The sequence below is a fragment of the Parasteatoda tepidariorum genome, chromosome 12 (assembly GCF_982258835.1).
Source record: "Parasteatoda tepidariorum strain Cologne lab strain chromosome 12, Ptep-v5.0, whole genome shotgun sequence".
NCBI lineage: Eukaryota > Metazoa > Arthropoda > Arachnida > Araneae > Theridiidae > Parasteatoda > Parasteatoda tepidariorum.
Window position 1 is genome coordinate 31,926,012 of NC_141766.1, and position 23,462 is coordinate 31,949,473.

The window sequence follows — 23,462 nt, forward strand, 5'->3', positions numbered from 1 at the left end:
TTAAGTAGCAGCAGACTATGTTGAGTTAAAAAGTGAAAAAGAGAAGACTATAGCTTTAAATAGCCGAAATTCGTCTATGTATATTTATTGATTTTCTTTTTCTTTACTCACCTTTCCTTTAAACTTTAGTGAATAGCTGTGTTTCTACTTTGTTTTTTTCACTTATTTATACAAGTTGTTCCGAACACGTAGGATTTGCTTTTACACTTAACACATTTATAATCTTAAATATTTATCCCTACTAAGAAAACTGTTTAAAATGTTTTCCAATAAAAGTAAAAATAAATTTTAATGGCTTCCTTGTGTTTACTTTTATGACGACGAAGAAACAGTAAAAAAGAAGCAAACTTAGCAGAGAGCTTTTAGAATCCTGTAAAAATTCGCAGATTCAAATATTTTAGCAGTCTTTAACACATTAAGTTTCAGTTGTTTTATAAGATTTGAAAAAAGCTGTGCTCTTTAATCTCATTTATATTTTATTTTAAGCTCTATTTTGAGTAAAAAGAAGGAATGAGTGTTTTGCTAAATGATTTATGTTTTTAGGTAGTATTTAAAAACGATACATTATAAATGGGAATTAAAATTTTATAGATTTTAATATTAAGATTTGGACAGAGTAAAGTGATAGTAAAATTATGATATTCATAAGAGGATTTTGACTGAAATTTTATACTGAAAAAAAAAGTGTCATATAGATTACTTTCCATAGTATGTAACTTTAACAGCTAAGTTTGCTAAAAAAAATCGTGATAATAGCGAAAGAAAATATACAATCAAATATATTATTAAATTTTAAGTACTTTTTTCTTATTTCGGGTCTTCTCAATTTCATTATTTTATAATTATTCTTATAAGTTTCTCTTATTATTTGGTTCAAATATTTAATTATGTGATTTCAGATTTCCGAGTTTATACCGTTAAAAGGAATTTTACTATACAGTTAATTGAACCATATAAATTTAATTAATTTGTTTAAATATTTATAAGTCAGTGATATAATTGATTTAATCCTTTTTACTTTTGATAATTTCTTATTATTCATATTAGTTTCACTTATTATTCGGTGTAGAATATCTAAAGATTATATTTCCGATTTGTAATAATATGAAAAAACAAACAAACAAAAAAACAATGTAATTTTAAATAAAATGAATTAAAAAAAAGTCAAACACCTATTTTATTTTTATTTATTTTTTAAAATATTAAGAACTCAGTCAATATTTTTCGATTATTCTTTTTACTTTTGTTATTTTCTAATTATTCATATTATTTTCATTTATTATTATTCGGTTTAGAATATTTCAATATTGTATTTCATATTTGTGTTTAAATAAAGAAAGTAATGCTATTCCACTTTTATTTTTTTTTCAAAAATTAATAACTCAGTGATAAAATTGATTTAATTAGTTTTGATTTTGTAATTTTCTTATTATTCATATTAGTTTCACTTTTTATTCGGTGTAGAATATTTAAATATTATATTTCAGATTTGTGTTTTGATAAAAAAAAAAATAATGCTATTATAATTAAAGAAAATTTCACAATACAATTAACACACCTATTTCGTTTCCATTAATTTTTTTAATATAAATAAATCAATGATAATTTATTTTATTCTTTTTAATTTTGTTATTTTCATATTATTCTTATTAGTTTCACTTATTGTTCGGTTTAAAATATTTAAATATTATAACTCAGATTGTACTTAGATAAAAACTATTGCTATTATAATTAAAGGGAATTTTACAATGCAGATAGATGCCTGTGTTATTTATTTGCTTATTTTTATATAAATAACTCTGTGATGTAGTTGTAGTTTGATTCAAATAAAATTAGATGCTTTTGAGTATTAGTTTGTACTTCCAAAATTTATAAGGAAAATTAATTTATTAAAAGATGAGATAAATTTACATTTTTACCCATTAATAGCTTTGTGTGATTTAGTTTTTTATGTAGTTTTTACTAATTTTATGGTAGAAGAGGGAAGATAAAGTCGGAAAGTGCAAAGAAGTATAAAAAGCATTTTTTTAAAAAATATTTATGATATCTTGCATTTTTATAGTTTTATAAGCCTTTGGAATCAGAGAATTTTGTTTTAAAACAACGTTATATATTAATTCGTGTAATTCTAAATTTTAAGTTATTGTGAAAACCATTCATTTTTTCTACTTCTTCATATAAGAATAAATTTAATTTCAAATTTTAAAACTAATAATAAAAAGTTTCCTTAACTATGGCAACTGTTGCGATAAAGGAGTCTTGGTATGTTTAAAATTCAAGATAGAAAAATATTTTATTTTGCACCAATGATACACGGAGAAAAAAAATTCTGGTAAATTCCAGTACTATAATGGTTTCTGGTGAAAAAAGCCATAATTCTGGCTAATAAAACTAAAATAAACAGTATTTAAACCATTTATTTGGTAGTTTTTGTCATTTATATGGTAACGGCTTACCGGTAATTCTGGTTTTCAAAATTATATTTCTTATTATCACAAACTTAGTAAAAAATGGAAAATGGAAAAGTAAATTTAACCGAATAAATGGTTTTTATACCTTGCTTTAAGGTATTACGATCAAATTACCAAATTTTACCACATTAACGAAATTTTATCACATACTATAAAACCATATTATTTTGTTAATTTTACCAAAATCATTACCAATACGCTTTGGCAAAAATTACTGAGATTTTTCGTCCTCCCATTGCATCAGAAACATGGTTAATTTTACCATATTCGGGAAATTTTGACCATACTTTTTTCACCATGTAGATTTAGCAAAATCATATTCTTTGGACTATTTTAAATTATTCTATGATTTATGATTTACTTTTTATAATTTCTTCTGAAGAGTAATCGCGAAAAAAATAGTTAAAAGGAAAAATAAAACATTGTTAAAGATAAACATAATACATAAAAATTTTTGTCCATAAAACAATTATTTCGAATTAATTGGCATTTTATCATTGACTAAATTGTTGACAAATAACTAAATAAGTATTTTTTAATATTTTAAATTTAAAGTATTTTTTTATTATAAGTTTATGACGGGATAAAAATAAAATCTTAGTTTTTAATTCTAATCATTATTTTTCGATAATTGCTAAGCGATTCTCCATTAAGCAGCTTTTAATGGAGTCAGAATAAAATGCCTTTGTTTTTAAACAAAACAAAACGATGTGTTGTTTATTTTAAAAAATGTTGATAGCAAAATATAGCTATCAAATTTGCTTAAATATAATTTTGTTTACATAATGTAATTAAATATAATATTTCTCAGAGTCTTAGAGTATTTAAAAAAAAGTGCCGAAATTTAATGCTTATTTTATAAAATTTAATCAGTAAAAGGGAAAAAAATATCTTCTTCTTAAATTTCAAGTAAGTTGAGGATTTACTTGATAATTAAAAAAAAAGGATTTAAAACTGTTTCATTGTTTGAAAATATTTTATTTTAAATTTTTCCGCAGTAGAATTTTGAGATTAAGTTTGATTATAAATTCTTTGTTGGATTAAAAATAACTTTATATAAATTTTGAGTCTTTTGAGCGAAGAAAAATTACGCGTAATTTTAAGAACACAGCCTCGTAGACAGTAACTTAATATATATATATATATATATATATATATATATATATATGCAGAGCCATTACATTATGACTACCCTGCTAATAACAAGTAGGGCCACCTTTAGCCCTCAAAACTGCTAGCACCCGCCGTTGCATTGATTCCACAAAGTGCTGATAGGTAGTCTGAGTTATCTGGTACCAAGCGCTCACCAACTGGTCCTGCAATTCCCTCACATTGCGAGGGGGGTAGCGTGGAAGCACGAATTTGGTTTTCCAAGTAGGACCACAAATGCTCTATTGGATTAAGGTCAGGAGAATTTGGGAGCCAAGACATGACTTGAAAGTCACTGGAATGTTCCTCGAACAAATCCATGACGATTCGACCCTTATGACATGGCGTATTATCCTGTTGGTAAACACCATCCCCCGCAGGAAAACTGTTGCCATGAATGGGTGAACCTGGTCTGCAACTATGTTCAAGAAGCTTAGAGATGTCAGGGATTGCTCTATGTGGATTATGGGTCCTAATGTGCCCCATGAAAACATTGTTCTTGGGAGAGAAAGCATGAAAACCTGGGCGAGCCCATTGTTATAAATGGAGGGTGGTCAAAATGTGTATATATGGTGTATATATGGTGTATATATATATATATATATATATATATATATATATATATATATATATATATATATATTATATATATATATATATATGCACACATTAGCAAATTAGAAACGAGCTATTTATGATGGAAAAGTAAATAACCCATCGATGAAAAATAATGTCTTTAAATTTTAATTTATGCTAAGTCAATTCTTTATTTGATACATCAGAAAATATTATGTTACATATGAATATGCTCATTACACGTTTCTCATTGTCTATTTTTATGAAAGTTAACGCAGGCGCAATAACAGGAGAAGTTTTCACAACCAATTTAGAGACGTTGAACAATTCAATTGAGGTCCATATTATTATTTTTTTAAAAATTTAGTTGAAAAAAGCCAGTGACTTTTAATAATAGCCGTTTTTAATCATTAATTAACGGATAAATTGGAGTAATAAGAAGGCATAGATGTTTGACCAGTTTATACTTGCCCAGAATTTTTGACAGATTGGACAGAACTCTGATTTATTAAGATACAGGGCTATTGCCCGGTATACATTTGCTCGGTATTCCTTAAAGTGTTTTCTTTTCAGGTTGAGTGCCACTGCCCGTCATTCCCTACACAGATGTTTTTTTAAGGTAAAGTATCACTGACCACCTGGCATATATTTACCCGATATCCCCTACATTGATTTTTTTAAGGTGAAGTGCCACTACCCACCTGGCTTTTATTTACCCGATATTCCCTACATTGATTTTTTTTAAGGTAAAGTGTCACTGCCCGGCATTCCCTACGCTGATGTTTATTCAAAAGGTTCAATTAAGATTTGCGTGTCATAAAACATTTGATTTATTGAATTAAAAAATGCTTTTTTTGTTCCCAACTCAGCAACATTAAAGAAAAAAAAAGGAAATAAAAATAATGCAATGCTTTTTTTCCCGTGATATAAATTTCTTCAGCAATCACATTGATTCAGGCAGCTCAACTGAAAATATTCTCGATTTAAACTTAATAAATTGCAAAAGCAGATATTCTTATCAAGCTTCCACCAAATTGCAGCTTTCGGATCTTCCGGAAAACAGCGATGGAATAGCAGAACTGCGCATGTGTAAATATTTTAGCGAAAATAGTATTCTCATGACTTTCGTAAAAATAGCCAGTGTCTTTATGATTTAGTAATCTCTTTCGATCTGTGTTATCGATCTGTTTCGATAGTGAGTTTTTAGTGAAAAGGCCAATAACTCTCGCTATTTAGTGATAATTATAATTGTCGGTGTGAGCAATGCTGACCCTATTTTCACCATCATGTCACTGATTACGAAACTGTGACACCTAAACCTCCACGACACTCTTGGTCTACAACAACCTGTTGCAGAAATGCTTCACTTTTAAGCATTTCTAACCTTTTGCTTACGGCTGGTACAATAAGTGGACCAGAATGGCTTCATCATGCTAAGTGCCGTAAGCAAAAGGTTAATATTATTTATTCAAGAATGTTTGTTTTATTTGTTTTATTGCTTTACTTGTTTTATTTGCTTTTTCTTACGGCTGGTACAATAAGTGGACCAGAATGGCTTCATCATGCTAAGTGCCGTAAGCAAAAGGTTAATATTATTTATTCAAGAATGTTTGTTTTATTTGTTTTATTGCTTTACTTGTTTTATTCGCTTTTTCTTACGGCTGGTACAATAAGTGGACCAGAATGGCTTCATCATGCTAAGTGCCGTAAGCAAAAGGTTAATATTATTTATTCAAGAATGTTTGTTTTATTGCTTTACTTGTTTTATTTGCTTTTTCTTACGGCTGGTACAATAAGTGGATCAGAATGGCTTCACCATGCTAAGTTCCGTAAGCGAAAGGTTGATATTATTTATTCAAGAATGTATTTTCATACAGAAATTTGTTTTATTTCATACACATTTGCATTTTCATGACTAACAACAAATTAAATAAAAAATTTATGATATGTTCCACTATCCCAATGCTATGGGGCTTTTGCACATAAATTATAAAATTTCTTAGTTAGTCTATGCGTCATTCAAAACTAATACATGTATTATTAAAAAACAAATAAAAACTTGATATATTTAAAATTATCCTTAATTTTTTTACCAAATAAATTATACACATGTAGCTTGACAGCATAGAATTTTTAATATCAAACTACTAGAAAAAAATTCTTTAAAAATTACCGTACTGTATGATAATGACATGTCCGACAAAAAAACTCCCCCATAATTCTGGTTAATAAAACCAAAATATACGGTACTTGAACCATTTATTTGGTAATTTTTCCCTTCATATAGTTACGGTTCACTGAAAATTCTGGTTTACAATATTATAGTTCTTTTTAGAACACATTGAGCAAAATATACAAAGCTAATTTATAAATTGAACAGAATAAATGGTTTTTATGACATGCTCTAAAGTATCATGATAAAATGAACAGATTTTTCTACATTTACCAAACTTTATAATGTATCGTAAAGCCATATTTTATCATAAATTTTACAAAAATCATTACTAAAGTGCGTCAATAAATATTATCGAGCTTTTGGTATTTCCATAGAGCCAGAAACACTATAAATTTTACCATATTCTGGTAGTTTTGTAAATATATTTTCTTCTTTTAGTAGAAATGTGCTTGAATTTTGAATTTCAGTTTATTAGATCATAAGATCAGGCTCTTGATTGGGTCACAAGATTACGTTAGATAAAAATGCAAATTAAATTTTTTGTTAAAATCGTGAAAGATCACGGAAACGGTCTCTTACAAAAAATATGCTCTATTTTCAATTCCACAAAATTAATACAAAACGATTTGCTAAAATTTATTACTGACTAAGATTTCAGAGTTAAGAAGCAGTCTGTTTTTGTGCATGGCGAGTTTGGCAATAAAAATAAATAGCTTTCCTCAAAACGTGATATATTATGTATTTTAAAATATTTCCCGAAATAACGTCAATTTTCAATGATGTATAAAGGCTTAGAAGGCAATTTATAAGCCAGCGCATTTTGCAAAATGAACTTCATAACTCAATCCTGTCCATTAAAAGCTCCCAATTTTGTAAAATAATGCGTCTTTTACATTTTGTGCATAAATTTATTTTAATTTCAAATATATTCATTCATATCTATATCGCATTAAAAATTTAAATTCAACTCTATTCCAAACTTGATTCTCTGTGAAATCCACAAACGGAAAATTAATATCAATATCATGAATTATACAAATTATTTCATTAGAGAGACATTCAATTTTAAAGAAATTGAATTGTATAACTTTTTGCATGAATAAATTTTAATAAAATAATTTTAATTCTTTTGAAGACGCGTTGATAAAATTTTCAGAAACATAACACTCATCTTTCAAGCTTTATATTTAAAATTATCATTTTCGAATAGATAATTGATGCATCAAAATGTGTCTTTATACTTTAATAATGAAAAATTCCGTTAAAAACATTAATAGTTTATAATAAAATATTATTAATGGTTATAATAATTAGCTATGAAATGTTTAAAAGCCTTCGAAAAATGAATAGATAAAACTTACGAAAAGATAAAATTTTTTTTCTTTAAAATACTCAATTTAACATATTAACTTTTGAATTATTACTTTATTTAGAAAGAAACCTTATGTGTATTTACATAATACTTTAATTATAAATTATTTGGTTAACATCAATAATGATTTTTTTAATAAAATATTAGTAATGGTTATTATAATTAACTATAAAAGGAGTAAATGATTTGAAGATGTTTACATAAAAACTCTTAAAAAAAAAGAAACCTTCATCATAGTACGCCGCTAAAATTTTCGTTCTAAAAATTACGGTAAAATAACCGGCAGCCATCTGTCCATCCAATTATTAGTTAGGATTAAGGTAAAGATCTTTTTTTACTTTTACGGTTTTGAAACCTTTTGCAACTAGCTTGGCTAAAAAACAATGAATCAAAAACTATACCGTTTTTCAACCATTTGCAACTAGTATGGCTTCAAATCTGTAAAAAAGAAAATTTAACTGGGCATCGGAAATAGTTTAGCAGCTGCCATCTATGGGTGAATGAGAGTTTCGTTTTCTAATAGTCCTGGGTCACAAATCGGGAAGTGAAGGACACGTAAAACTCTTCATGCGTTGAACTAAATAGACGATGTATTATAGTGTCAACGCTAGTACTCGAACCCCAGTTCTGTCGGTCATGGGATTCACAGATTAGCCCTCGACTTATTATGTACCCATCTGCAAAGGAACTAAGTGGCTTCATAAGGTGGGCCTAGTTTGTATGATAAAATTCTAAAATGAGTTAATAAACAATTTTTCTCACAGTTAACAGTTTGAATACCATCTTATATATGGTTATTTGATTATTTTGGTTGAATGTGGTAAAATAACCATTAAATAAATATTTATGTAGCCATTTTTTAAAGAAATTTCTAAGAGTGTACAGAGTGACGAAAGACAATGAAGCGTTACAACAAAAATCATTTACGGGGATCACTTGACAATTCTTGACCAAAAACTACTTAGATCAAGTTTCATTGAATAATAAAGATCAAACTTTAATGATTCTAAAATAATTTTAGTTTCTAATCTAGTTGCATTCAAAGTTTATTTCATTCTTTTCCAAATTTTTTTGTGCAATTTGAACCTTTCGGTGGCTTTTTCCAAAAATTTGAAATTTTAACTAAAAAGAAATTTTTTTTTCCTGAAAGTTTTGGTGTACAGTGGATAAAAAAAATATCGAATCACCCTGAATAACTTTTAATCCAATGATGGGATCTGCACGTTCTCGAAATTAATCTTAATGATTTGAGAGGTTGACCTCAAATATGCCAATCATTTAGTACAGGCGGTATTTTAAATTAAGAAATCCAAACACAAAAACGTACTTTCTCTGAATAAACATAACCTTTTTTTCAACAGATTCGGATTTCTGACCTCCGAAACACAGGGCGTAGCTGCAATCTGAGAAACATGGTCCCAATAGTTTGGTATCTCTTAATTTTACGTCTAAATTAAATTTGTACCTCTTAATGTTGATTTACACTTTTGCATATTTTGCCATATCTCAAAAAAGTTTATATCTAAAAACTTTTGTGCATAAAAAAACTATCGAAACTTTGATATATAAAAAGGTGTATTGTAACAGATTGGTGAAAAAGTTTTATCTAGTTTCATATGTGTAAAAAATGAAGCATATTTAAGCGTAAGTAAACAACGTCGGATTAAAAACGTATTTAAAATTGCAAAAATAACTCCAAACACACTGAAATTTTTTTTAATTTGATAATTCACTGATTGCACAGTAAAAAAAAGTAATACGTGTTGATAATTTTCTATGTTTCTGACTGTATGTAAAATAGCTAACAAAAGAGATTCTATAAGCACTTGCATGAAAGATTAAAAAAAAATGCAATTGTTTTGGAAGTTGTGTGCTCGATTTTATCTTTAGTTTCCAGTAGACTTATTTATTAAAGCAATGGAATAGTATCAAAATATACAGTTTAAGGATGAAATTGATTGCAAACGCGAAAAAAAAGAAAAATCTAAAAACTTTAATATCAAAAATGTTTTATATTCAATGAAACTTAAAAAGAGCAACTCTAAAGTCTTATTCCCCCACTTGAGGCTTGAAAATAATTAGTAATCATATTTGTCAAAAATATACTTCATAATCCTATGCCTAAAATGTTTTAGTATCAAATATGAATATATAGAAGTAATTTCATTAATTATAGAAGTAAATTAATTACAAAAAAATAGTTTATGATTTCATCTGTGGTCATTATTTTTTGAGTTTAGTTCGTAAATAATAATTAAAATAACTAAACAAGTTCTCTACTAATCGCGTATCAAGCCGCAAAGGGTATCAAGAAATTCATTTCACCAATTTAATACCTAAAAAACGTGAAAAACTAGAAAAAGAACATAAATTTTAGCGCTTGTTTGAGATTAGGGTTATGAATTTTAAATTATAACAGGAAAAAATTCCCTTTGTTCAGTTTTATTAAATTTTTCTTCTGTGTTAATGTCTTTGACACAAATTCATATAGTTTTATTGCGAAGTAAGTAGACAGAACAAAATACCATAACTTTTTTTTAAAGGATTTATTTTTCCCAACTTCTCTTTCATAAATCATTTAGTATTTGAAATTAAAGGAGGGCATTCCTTTACCTAATGCTTTCTAAGAGACGGCCAACTGGTCGGCGCTACGCTTCTTATAAAGCTTCAAAGACTAGAAAACTATTTGCCAGGACAATAAAGAGAGATGGTGCGAATGACGTCACTTCGTGGGCTAAGCGAGCTCAAAGTATTCCTCTTCAGTCACTTACAGTGGATTCGTTTTTTACCTCTGCTATCATCATTAACCTATTCATATCCCTACGAGTTTTTCTATCAGTTGCTTAGCCACATAAAAGTTTTTGAGATAGTTTAGGGACTCTCGTTACCCAAATAGATGGCTTATTGTGATCTTTAGTATTGCGAATCCAGAGGAATTTCTTAAAACGGTGTTTTAAGAATAGATAAAAAAAAAAGTTTTTGCCACATATTTCTAAAAATTACACAGTAGTTAATATTTGATAAACTAATAATCGTATGATTATAAATATTGAAATGACACGGTCTTTTTGTCAATTGTTTATCAACATAATAGTCTTTGAGACAGTTTGAAGGTTGTCTTTACCCAAATAGTTGGCGTATTGATTTTTAGGCTTACGAATCCAAGGAAATTTCTTAAAATTATATTTTAGCCTCATTAATGAAAATAAGTTTTTTTGCACATAATTTGGAAAATTAATACAGCAATAAAAATTTCTCGAATCATAAACTTATAATTAAAAATAAATTGGCAAAATTAAAAATAAAATATTGTTTTATAATATGTGGTAATTTTATCATTATACCCTAAAGCATAACATAAAAATAATTTATTCAGTTAAATTTACTTTTCAGGGATGTATTATTTACTAAATGAGAGGTAATAAGGAATATAATATTTAAAACTAGAATTTCCATTCAGCCGTTACTATAAATGAATGGAAAAATGACCATATAAATGGTTTAAATTCCGTATAGTTTGGTTTTATTAACCAGAATTTTTTTTCCAGAAATGTCATGACTAAGGCCCGGATTTTGATGACATTTGCATTTTTTTGCATTTTTTGCATTTTTGGGCATTTTTTGTCTTTTAGAGCATTTTTTTAGATTTATAGGCATTTTTCTTTAAATTTTGGGGCATATTTTGCATTTTAATGCATTTTTTAAAATTTTTTGTTAATTTTTTCCAATTTTTATTATTTTTTATCAATTTTCATTATTACACTGGCTTCCAAACAATGAAGAAAATCTATAGGATATTAACAGGTGAAGCAAAATCTTTTCAAATTGAAGAAGAATTGTCAGTAAGTGAGACCGTCTTTTTCAAGTACGCACCCATAACATCAGTAGACGTTGAAAGAAGCTTCTGCAGGAATGAAATTTTGCTTTCAGACAAGAGACGCTCGTTTACATTTCAAATTATCAAAAAACATTTAATAATCCAATGTAAGTCTGATATTTAGTAATATTATGAGATGGAAGTTGTTATATTCATTAAAGTTTCTATACAAAATAAAAATATTTTGGTGTCAATATAATTTCCTTTTTTTTGTTATTTTAGGATATAAAACATATTTTTCAAACTTTAATGAACGTAGAACAAGTATTGCAATGCTTTATATTTTTTAAATGACTCATTATAATTTTAAAGAGCAAAACATTTTTTTAATTCAATATTTTTGCTTTATTTAAGGAACTTTTGCGCAATTTTTGAATTTTTAAGGGCATTTTTTGCACTTTTTAAGGGCATTAGTTGAGATTTTTTAGGTCATCAAAATCCGGGCTCTAGTCATGACTATGTAAAACGGTAATTTTGCCAGAATTTTTTTCCTCCCTGTATAACGAACTACACGGTTTTTCTACCAATTGATTAGTTACATAAAATTTTTTGAGATATTTTCTAGATTGTTTTTTCTTGAAAAAATTACATAATATGAGTAGTTTGGCTGAAGAATCCAGAGAAACTTCTTGAAATGCTGCAAATTAGGTATTGCCGCAAATTTGGAAATATATTGCGATAATTTAATACTTCTCGAACTGGTAATCTTATTGAAAGAAATATTTTATTGACAGAGTGTCTCTGCCAATTGTTTAGTTACGTAAAGGTTTTCGTAGCAGCCAAGATACTTTGTTTACGAATTCGATTGACTTATCTTTGAGTCACAGGTTTAAGAATCTAAGGGAATGTCGTAAAATAATGCTTAAATATTTTCAGAAATTTTAACTAGAAAATGAGTATTCTGACTCATAATTCGGAATATTAGATATCAGAGTTTAATAATCTTTTGCAAGGATAATTATAATATATGAAATATTTAATATATATGATTGTTTTATTAGATTAATTATATAAATGTTTTAAGACAGTTTGGGAAATCTCTTTGCACTAATTGACAAATTTAAGTTTGGGTAATAGCTTATAGAAAACAGAAAGCGTTAAAATGATGTTTTAAGTATTGTCAGAGATTTAAATTGTAAAAATATTTCGACACAATTTGGGAGATTGAATATCAATATTTAATAGCAACATTTCAAAACTGTTAGAGCTTAGTGTCAGAAGATGCAAAGTATATTGATAATTTTATTTGCACTTCGTTAAATTTAAGCTTAGAACCTTTATCTATTATTAAGCCTTTATTTGTTATGATCGTTTAATATTTTCTTGCCATATCATACTTGTATTCTAGCCTCTAGCTCTTAAATCAGGTAAGTTTATTTTCTAAAAGTGAGGCGTATAATTCAAAAAAGGAGATTTAATTCACTTTGTATGAAAAAAAGTCAAATTTTCATTTACTTACATTCAATCATATTGATTCGAGAGGTAGTTATTAAATAAGTTAATGAATTAGAGAAACCGATACATTGAATCAAATTACGGTGCACTGGAAAATTCCTTTTAACGTAACATCCTTTTTGATCGTAAGATTTTATACCGTAATTTTTACAGCAATATCTATTTAATTAGAGTGATACAGTGATTTTACGGTAATTATTAATTTAAAAATAACGGTATATCAGATTTTTTGCTCTGTAACATGTTCCGGTTTTCATGTTCCTGAGTTCCGGGACTTTTTACCACAATTTGATCCGGAATTTCATGCATTGTATTTCATGTTTCAAGAAACCATTCAAACATACCATTTATTGTAAAATTGGAGTTTTTCTCTTTCAATATATGAAGGAGAAGGGGCATTTGCACTCTAGAAGAAATGGTCTTTATGATTTAGGTAAAACGCAAGCACGGTTTTCATGTCGTTTGGTATGCGGTTTTGAGCAGATATGCAATCTGAAATGTGTTTTTGACCACAGATCAGAGCACGTGCTACATCATAAGTGACAGGTGATACAGGTGGCAATAACTCAGAGTGATCAAATTACTTTCTTACTATCTTACCACAAGAATGCCATGAATCAGTTGAGAATAAGATCTCCGAAATGTTACTTTTCAGAACGCATGCCAGATAGTGCGTGGTTTCGAAATCCCCAAAGAGAAACCGTGTTTGCGTCCGACCTTAGCAAGGAGAGGGGTCGAAATTTTAATTTCATTAATATTAATTTCCAGATTTTTGAGTATTTTCTCCTATCTTTCGTTTCTCAACTAAAAACTTGTTTTGAAGCTATTAACACAAAACAAGAAGCTAATCATAAATTCCTAAAATTTTTCAAAGGAAAAAAAGCATTAAATTATCTACGAAGGTAAACTTAAAATATTTTTTTTTAACTTTTAAAAGAAATCCTTAATTTTTATATAAAATATTCTACGGAAAACATTCAAAACAACTATTTACAAAATAGTCTTTTACTTTTATTTTATAGGTATTTTCCCCGAAATAAAAAAGTAATCTTTGGTAATTGTTCATTTTTTATTATTTTATCTTCTCCTATTCCTTTCTAAAAGAAAAATCGAAATATTTTGATCCTAAATCTGAAATTTATATTCGTAATTTGGTTCTTTTAGCGAGTTTAAAAATCACCGAAGTATTTCACGTTTCACTGCAAAATATTTTAGAAAAAGAGAAATATTTGATTAAAGTAATATTTTCTGAAAAGGAGAATAAAAATTGCTCCAGAAAGTATAAAAATAGTTTAAAGTATAATCTTTGGAATCTTATTTGTTTTCAAGCTTCGCTGGTTTCATTAGCCATGGTAACGGGTATAAAAAATATTGAAATATATTTCTATTCAAGTATGCAAATCCTATGAATGCTTCAGTAGCTAGTCTATTATATTTTGAGATTAAATCAAGCTTTTCGTGTATTTTTGTGCGCAATTAAAATAAAATAAAAATCCTGTACTGAGTTTTTGAAGGATATTTTATTCTGTTATGCAATGATGTGATCTCCTTTATTTTATGTTTTCCGAAATAATTCACATTCATGATTTCAAGAGATTTTTTAATAAAATATCTAATGAGATATTTTAAAGAAGTAAATAGAGGCTTTAGCATTGTAACTATAGTTGTTTCTGGCTTTCCATCGAAAAGAAATATTTTTACTATTTGGTTATAGTATAAATAATAATAGCACATTCTCATGTTACTTTTTAAAGATGCAAAGCGTCATTTTTTATCAATGTTTCTGATTCATAATTTTCTTATTAATATTCTAGCTTATATAAGTATTTTATTATATTATTAGAGTCTTAGAATGGAATCTATAAGACTCTTTTATAAACTGATACAACGTAATACTTAATGAGGAAAAAAAAGTATCGTCAAAACTACTAGAATACGATAAAGTTTACCGTGTTTCTGGCTCTATGGGAACAACAAAAAAATCATTCATTTTTATTGAAACTATTTGCTAATGATTATGATAAAATTAGCAATAAAAATTATAAAATTAAAAATAAAATAAAACTATTGTAACTATATTTGCTTCCACTTTACCATCGAAAAAAAATATTCTTACTATTTGGTAATAGCATAAATAATAATAGCACATTCTCATGTTACTTTTTAAAGATGCAAAGCGTCATTTTTTATCAATGTTTCTGATTCATAATTTTCTTATTAATATTCTAGCTTATATAAGTATTTTATTATATTATTAGAGTCTTAGAATGGAATCTATAAGACTCTTTTATAAACTGATACAACGTAATACTTAATGAGGAAAAAAAAGTATCGTCAAAACTACTAGAATACGATAAAGTTTACCGTGCTTCTGGCTCTATGGGAACAACAAAAAAATCATTAATTTTTATTGAAACTATTTGCTAATGATTATGATAAAATTAACAATAAAAATTATAAAATTAAAAATAAAATAAAACTATTGTAACTATATTTGCTTCCACTTTACCATCGAAAAAAAATATTCTTACTATTTGGTAATAGCATAAATAATAATAGCACATTCTCATGTTACTTTTTAAAGATGCAAAGCGTCATTTTTTATGAATGTTCTTGACACATCATTTTCTTATTATTGCTCTAGATTATATAAACATTTTATTATATTATTAGAATCTTAGAATAGAATCTATAAGACTCTTTTATAAACTGATACAACGTAATACTTAATGAGGAAAAAAAAGTATCGTCAAAACTACTAGAATACGATAAAGTTTACCGTGCTTCTGGCTCTATGGGAACAACAAAAGAAATCATTAATTTTTATTGAAACTATTTGCTAATGATTATGATAAAATTAACAATAAAAATTATAAAATTAAAAATAAAATAAAACTATTGTAACTATATTTGCTTCCACTTTACCATCGAAAAAAAATATTCTTACTATTTGGTAATAGCATAAATAATAATAGCACATTCTCATGTTACTTTTTAAAGATGCAAAGCGTCATTTTTTATGAATGTTCCTGACACATCATTTTCTTATTATTGCTCTAGATTATATAAACATTTTATTATATTATTAGAATCTTAGAATAGAATCTATAAGACTCTTTTATAAACTGATACAACGTAATACTTAATGAGGAAAAAAAAGTATCGTCAAAACTACTAGAATACGATAAAGTTTACCGTGCTTCTGGCTCTATGGGAACAACAAAAGAAATCATTAATTTTTATTGAAACTATTTGCTAATGATTATGATAAAATTAACAATAAAAATTATAAAATTAAAAATAAAATAAAACTATTGTAACTATATTTGCTTCCACTTTACCATCGAAAAAAATATTCTTACTATTTGGTAATAGCATAAATAATAATAGCACATTCTCATGTTACTTTTTAAAGATGCAAAGCGTCATTTTTTATGAATGTTCCTGACACATCATTTTCTTATTATTGCTCTAGATTATATAAACATTTTATTATATTATTAGAATCTTAGAATAGAATCTATAAGACTCTTTTATAAACTGATACAACGTAATACTTAATGAGGAAAAAAAAGTATCGTCAAAACTACTAGAATACGATAAAGTTTACCGTGCTTCTGGCTCTATGGGAACAACAAAAGAAATCATTAATTTTTATTGAAACTATTTGCTAATGATTATGATAAAATTAACAATAAAAATTATAAAATTAAAAATAAAATAAAACTATTGTAACTATATTTGCTTCCACTTTACCATCGAAAAAAAATATTCTTACTATTTGGTAATAGCATAAATAATAATAGCACATTCTCATGTTACTTTTTAAAGATGCAAAGCGTCATTTTTTATGAATGTTCCTGACACATCATTTTCTTATTATTGCTCTAGATTATATAAACATTTTATTATATTATTAGAATCTTAGAATAGAATCTATAAGACTCTTTTATAAACTGATACAACGTAATACTTAATGAGGAAAAAAAAGTATCGTCAAAACTACTAGAATACGATAAAGTTTACCGTGCTTCTGGCTCTATGGGAACAACAAAAGAAATCATTAATTTTTATTGAAACTATTTGCTAATGATTCTGGTAAAATTAACAATAAAAATGATAAAATTAACAATAAAATAAAACTATTGTAACTATATTTGTTTCAAGTTTTCCATTGAAAAGAAATATATTTACTATTTGGTTATAGTATAAATAATATTAATAATAATAGCACATTCTCATGGTACTTTTTAAAGATCGTCCTTTTTTATGAATGTTCCTGATACATCATTTTCTTATTATTATTCTAGATTATATAAACATTTTATTATATTATTAGAATCTTAGAATCTATAAGAGTCTTTTATAAACTGATACAAAGCAATACTTAATGAGAAAGAAAAAGTACGGTCAAAACTACCAGAATACGATCAAATTTACCGTGTTTCTGGTTCTGTGGGAACAACAAAAAAAATCAGTAACTTTTATTGAAACTCTTTGTTAATGATTGTGGTAAAATTAACAATAAAATATGGTTTTATATTATGTGAAAAAAAATTGGTAGTTTTATCATGATACCTTAAAGAATGGCAATAAAACCATTTATTCGGTAACATTTACTTTTTAGTTTTGTATTTTTTAATAAATGTATGGTAATAAGAACTACGTTTTTGAGAACCAGAATTTTCAATAAACCGTTAACTTATGAACGAAAAAAATTGTCTTATCAATGGTTTAAATAACGTCTAATTTGGTTTTATTAATCAGAATGAAGTCATTTTTTTCCTCTGTGTACAATGGTAGAAAATAATTAAGTAACTCTAGAGAGCATAAAAACAATTTATAAAATTTAACAAATAAGAAAAAGTAATCATTTCACCACGTTGATGATTGGTATTTTCTAAATGTATGTTGGAGCTTTGCAAGAGTTAAATATATAGAATTGCCTATCTTAGAAATCATTAAAAAATTAAGTACATGCAATGAAACACAATTACAAATTAAAAACTAAAAATTAAGTATTAATATTACTTGTTGTTGTTTATAACACATACTGCATTTTTTACTATTATTTAATAAAATCGAACTATTCTTTAAAAAATACCCGTGACCATTTTACTATACATATATACCATGTTCATAAGATCAACGCTGCTGTCCCGAAGAGGAATTAAAAGGTCTGATTTTTTCAATCTTATGTGTTAAGTGGTTTTTTTGTGAATTTGAGAAAATAAGCTGTTATAAGAACATAACTATCAGAACGTAAATAATTTAAACCACCTATTGCATCACTTTGAATATGTTTACTATAAACCGCCTTTTGAATATACTTGAAAGTTTCTATTCGATATATGTATCAATATAAAACCATCTATTTGACTATATCTGAATTAGAATGCACTCCTTTGAAACCATTCATCGCACCTACATGAGAATATTTATTAGGGAATTTATATTTGCTTTGTATGTTTCGAAGAATGAATGATGTTAAGCAAGTAATATAATATTTCCAAATTAGAAAAGTAAGTCTTTTCAAAATGTTATTTCGAGATTTCTATCACAAAGATCTTCATTAAAATGTTAAGAATTTATCTATTATGTTTATATATGTATGTAGTATTGATTTATTTTATCTACTAGAATTGTTTCAGTTAAATTTACAATTATATCTATTTGAATGCATTTTTTGAAAACATTTTTTCTAAGCTTAAGGAAAATTAATTTGTATTCTCAATTTATAGCTATCTATGTCATGTGTCAAAATCGGAAAAATTGAATATAATTAAAATGTGATTCTTATGTTCGTTTATTAAGTTCAGCCTTATCTAATTATACATATCTCTTATAATTTATTTAAACAAAACCACATACTGTGACGATTTAAATTTATTTTCGCAATCGACCAATTTAGAAAGATTTCTATCTCTTATTCAATGCATCTATTCAAATTGATATAAGAAATGTTACCAAAACAAAATTTTTCAAGTGCTTCCTGTTAGATTAAGTATTAGACTGTATCTATTTTAATAAAATTAAATAAAAACATGTATTGTATCGATTTAAAATAATATATATATATATATATATATATATATATATATATATATATATATATATATATATATATATATATATATATATATATATATATATATATATATATATATATATATATATATATATATATATATACATTTGAATGGATATAGACAGGACAGTATAAATTTAAATATACTTACAGCCGACCATGAAATATTTCTAAATCAAGAAGTTTAGATATATTCAAAATGCGATTTGCAAAGTTCTTTCAATTGGATATAGCATTTCAATCTTAATGTAAATATTGTAATATATTAATATTAAAATACAGATTGTATCTAATTAAAATTTTCTTATCTATCTATTTGAATGTATCTATATTTAAAATTAGCTGATACTAATAACTTAGAAGTGATTAGCTCTAAGATGTGTAGAGCAGATATATATTTGAAACTAAGTGCCGACGATAACATGCTTCTTTACCTAGAAAATTATTTTCAAAATGTAATAGTTTCTTAACGTCATTAGAAATTCAAAGAGCAAAAATTACTGAAGAATTTATTTGAATGCATCTATATTAGAAAATAAAAGGTTGAAACTAATAACTTGGAAAGTAGCTAATTCTAAGATTTGGCAGAAAAGATATATATTTCAAACTTACAGCCGGCAATAACATGTTTCCAAACTTAGAAAATTATTTTTAAAAGATAATAATTTTATTATTTAATTATAAATTTAGAGAATGAAACTTGATTTATTTGTTTAAAAAATTATAAATTTATACAAACCTATTATCATCCACGCAAACAGTATCTAAGACACATGCAGCATATTGTAGAGCTTTTTGTAACACAGACGCAGGAACTTCTCCATGCTGCAAGTGGTTCGCGAGTTCTCTTAACCTGTAAATAAAAAGAAAATTAAAAATACAAAAAGAAAAAAAAAATTGGGAAAAAATTGCATATTATAATGGGAGGTAGTGTTGCTTCTTGAACCACCTTATATTTTTAAACTTTAATTAAGTGACAAAAGTATAAATTGATCCAATCAATCCCCAACTGAAGATAGCAATGGAATCATCAAGTGCCGGGGTAGCCTGGTCGGTAGGGCACTGGGCCCATGTCCGATAGTTCGCGGGCTCGAACACCGCCGGCCGAAGACTCCCCGTATAGTAGGTGACTGATGTATGTTAAAATTCTGTCGAGTCGCAAAGTCGTCCATGTTCCCATAACAAATCAATACCTCTGGGGGTACTGGATTGGAGATCGATAGTTCTCTGATTCAGGTCAAAATTACGATCTGTGGATGAATGAATGGATGTATGAATGGGTCTGTCTTATAAACAGGTGTGACGTATGGTGCGGCGAAGTCGAATTCTTGATCATAGATGGCGCCACTGAAAAACAAGAATCGCACACTCTGCCTTAAATTTGCTTGGTTTCACCAAGCAGGCTTGCCCGTGTGGCGAGTGGCATTAGAACCAACCAAACAAGAATCATGAAACGTCAATCAAAAAGTCAGTTAATATTTTGAAAATGTTATAAAAAATAGCTTAAATTAGAATATTATTATTGTAAACATTTAAGTATTAATTGGCTCCAAGAAACAGTTGATGTATTACTATGCTGAAATGTTTAAAAATATTAATTTGTTCTGATATAGTAAAAAAAGACAATTTATGTTAATTTGTCATTCGTAAGTTATCTTCTGGAGCAAGATTGAATTATTTTTAATGAAATTCAATTAGGAAACCGTGCAAGGAAAAATATCACCCACGGGTATTAACTTAGTTTGTCCATAGGTGTCAAAGTTAGTTTGTTCATGCTTGTCTTTGTTCATGCATATTCATTTCATTTTATCATTTATCTACAAACCAGAGCAAATAATAATAACAATAATCAAGGCAAAAAGGATTTTATTATCTTTCACAAAGTAACATCAAAACTAGATTACTACTAGAACAGAACGTTTTCTTCCTAACCTACCCTATAAAAAAATCCTATTTGTGAAAGCTTTAAATGAATTTCTTTAATTTCATTTCCTAATATACACAAATACTTTTTTATTTCTTTTAGTTTAACGCTATCGTGTTTCCTAAAATAACCTCATACCTCTAAAAAATCATGCTAAATCTATAGAAATGCTTTTTTAGCTTAATGAGATTTTGGTAGATTCTAAAGTTTCATTGGAATCTACCGCTTCAACAAATTGATTTAAGCAAACAAACTACCTACCATATAAAATTCTTAAGATCGTAAGAAAATTATCTAGTTATTTTTCGCCAAGAATACATTTATTTTATTTTTTAGCGGAAGTTAATTTAATCCATAAATTGTTGTATTTAGCGTTTCACTGAGTAATTGAATATTTTATTTCTCAAAAATTTTCTCCTTGGAAGTATAATGTTCACTTTAAGAAGTAACTAAAAATTTCTAAGCAAGGTATTCTTTTTGCTTTTTACTATACACTACACAGTTTTTCGTTTAAATATCCTATACTTGAAAAATCATTCGCTTAGTTATTTATCTTAGAATATTTCGCTTTGCTTACATAATTACGGAATAAATGAGTTTTTCTAGTAGAACCATTTTCTGAATGAAATTTTTGTTTGTACTGTGGACGTTATTTAAATGAGTACTAATCAGTATAGAATAAGGAAAAAATGAACAAATTTAGTAAGAAAACAGCAGCATTTAATTTTGTAATGGTACCGTACACTGTTAAAATTTTCACTCTAAAATTATGGTAAAATAACTGTCCATCCGATTAACCGTTAAGTTTACGGTAAAGAAAATTTTTTTCTTTCATGGTTTTGAAACCATTTACAAAAAGTATAGTTATAAGACCATGAATACAAAACTATACGGTTTTTTAACCATTTACAACTAGCATTTTTCAAAAACGTAAAAAAGAAAAAAATTAATTATGTAACTAGACATAGAAGCTCGATTTTTCGTAAGGTAATAGGCATTAGAGAGTGCCGGACACTGGAAATTTTTCCTGTGTTGAAAGGAATGGAGGAAATATTGTGATGTCAACACTAGGACTCGAACTCAAGTTCTGCCGTTCATGAGATTGACAGATAAGCCCGCTTGGCTATGTTATGTACGCTTTTGCAAGCAACTAAGTAACTTCACTAGGTCGTTTCAGTGGGAGCGTCAAAATTCTGGTTATTATACCGTATTAGGTGAAAGCAGTTAATAAACAGTTTTTCTCAAATTTAACAGTTTGACTACCATTTTATTTACGGTTATTTGACTGCTTTGTTTAAATATGGTAAAATAACCATTCAATAAATTGTTATTTACACATTTTTTCAGAGAAATTTCCAACAGTGTAGGAATAGAACTTATTAATATAAAAAGTATTTAATTGGTTTTCAACTGTTTGATTCTGTCCTTTAAAAAAAACAAATAAGTTAGAAATGTTGGAATTTTTAAATTAGTAACCTTTTTAGTACTAGGGTTATTTTTTAAGTAAGGGCTCAGCTGTGTTCAGCAGCTGTGCAGGTAAACTGTACTGTCAGTTTGTCCCTTAAAATGCTCAAATTTAAAAAAAATCACCATCCACGCATGACATACGGACAGTGATGTGTTTTTAGCCGGCAAGAAACCTGTCTGTTGCCAAATTGAACCACCGAGTTAAGGGGTACAGAAAACATCACTGCAAGTACTTAAATATTTGAGAGAGAAAAGAAAAACAAAAAATTATTCATATTCAATAGTTAATATATCTTCTATGATAAGCAATTATAGTTTAAACTCTTCATGACATGCTTCCCACAAGTTTTTCTCTGACGTTAAATGGTATTTTTTTCTCAATGATCTTAATATATCTTCTATGATAAGAAATTATAGCTTAAGCTCTCCAGGGCATACTTTCCACAAGTCTTTGTATAACGTTAAATGGTATTTTCTTTCATAATCTATCTTAATATACACCGAAGAGCCATTACAATATGATCACCCTCCATCTATAACAGCGGGGTCGCCCAGGGTTTCATGGTTTCTAGCCCAGGAACAATGTTTTCATGGAGCACATTAGGACCCTTAATCCTCATAGAACAATCCCTGACGCCTGTAAGCTACTTGAACATAGTTGCAGACCAGGTTCACACATTCATGGCAACAGTTTTTCCTGCGGGGGATGGTGTCTACCAACAGGATAATGCACCATGTCATAAGGGTCGAATCGTCATGGATTGGTTCAAGGAACATTCCAGTGACTTTCAAGTCATGTCTTGGCCCCCAAATTCACCTGACCTTAATCCAATAGAACATTTGTGGTCCTACTTGGAAAACCAAATTCGTGCTGCCACGCTACCCTCTCGCAATGTCAGGGAATTGC

The 23,462-nt window shown here is 27.3% G+C and overlaps 1 protein-coding gene across 4 annotated transcripts in view; it reads right to left on the reverse strand.

Moving 5' to 3' along the window:
* The window catches only part of LOC107440923 (dual specificity calcium/calmodulin-dependent 3',5'-cyclic nucleotide phosphodiesterase 1A), a 549,727-nt gene that overhangs the window by 100,547 nt on the left and 425,718 nt on the right, over positions 1–23,462 (reverse strand). For all 4 annotated transcript variants that reach the window (XR_015430831.1, XR_015430832.1, XM_043040985.3 and 1 more), the window contains one exon: positions 19,904–20,017. Coding sequence is in view for 2 of the 4 variants with exons in the window: in XM_043040985.3 (XP_042896919.3) it covers positions 19,904–20,017 (114 nt within the window). In the remaining 2 variants the exon portion in view is untranslated. The remainder of the gene's footprint in view (positions 1–19,903; positions 20,018–23,462) is intronic.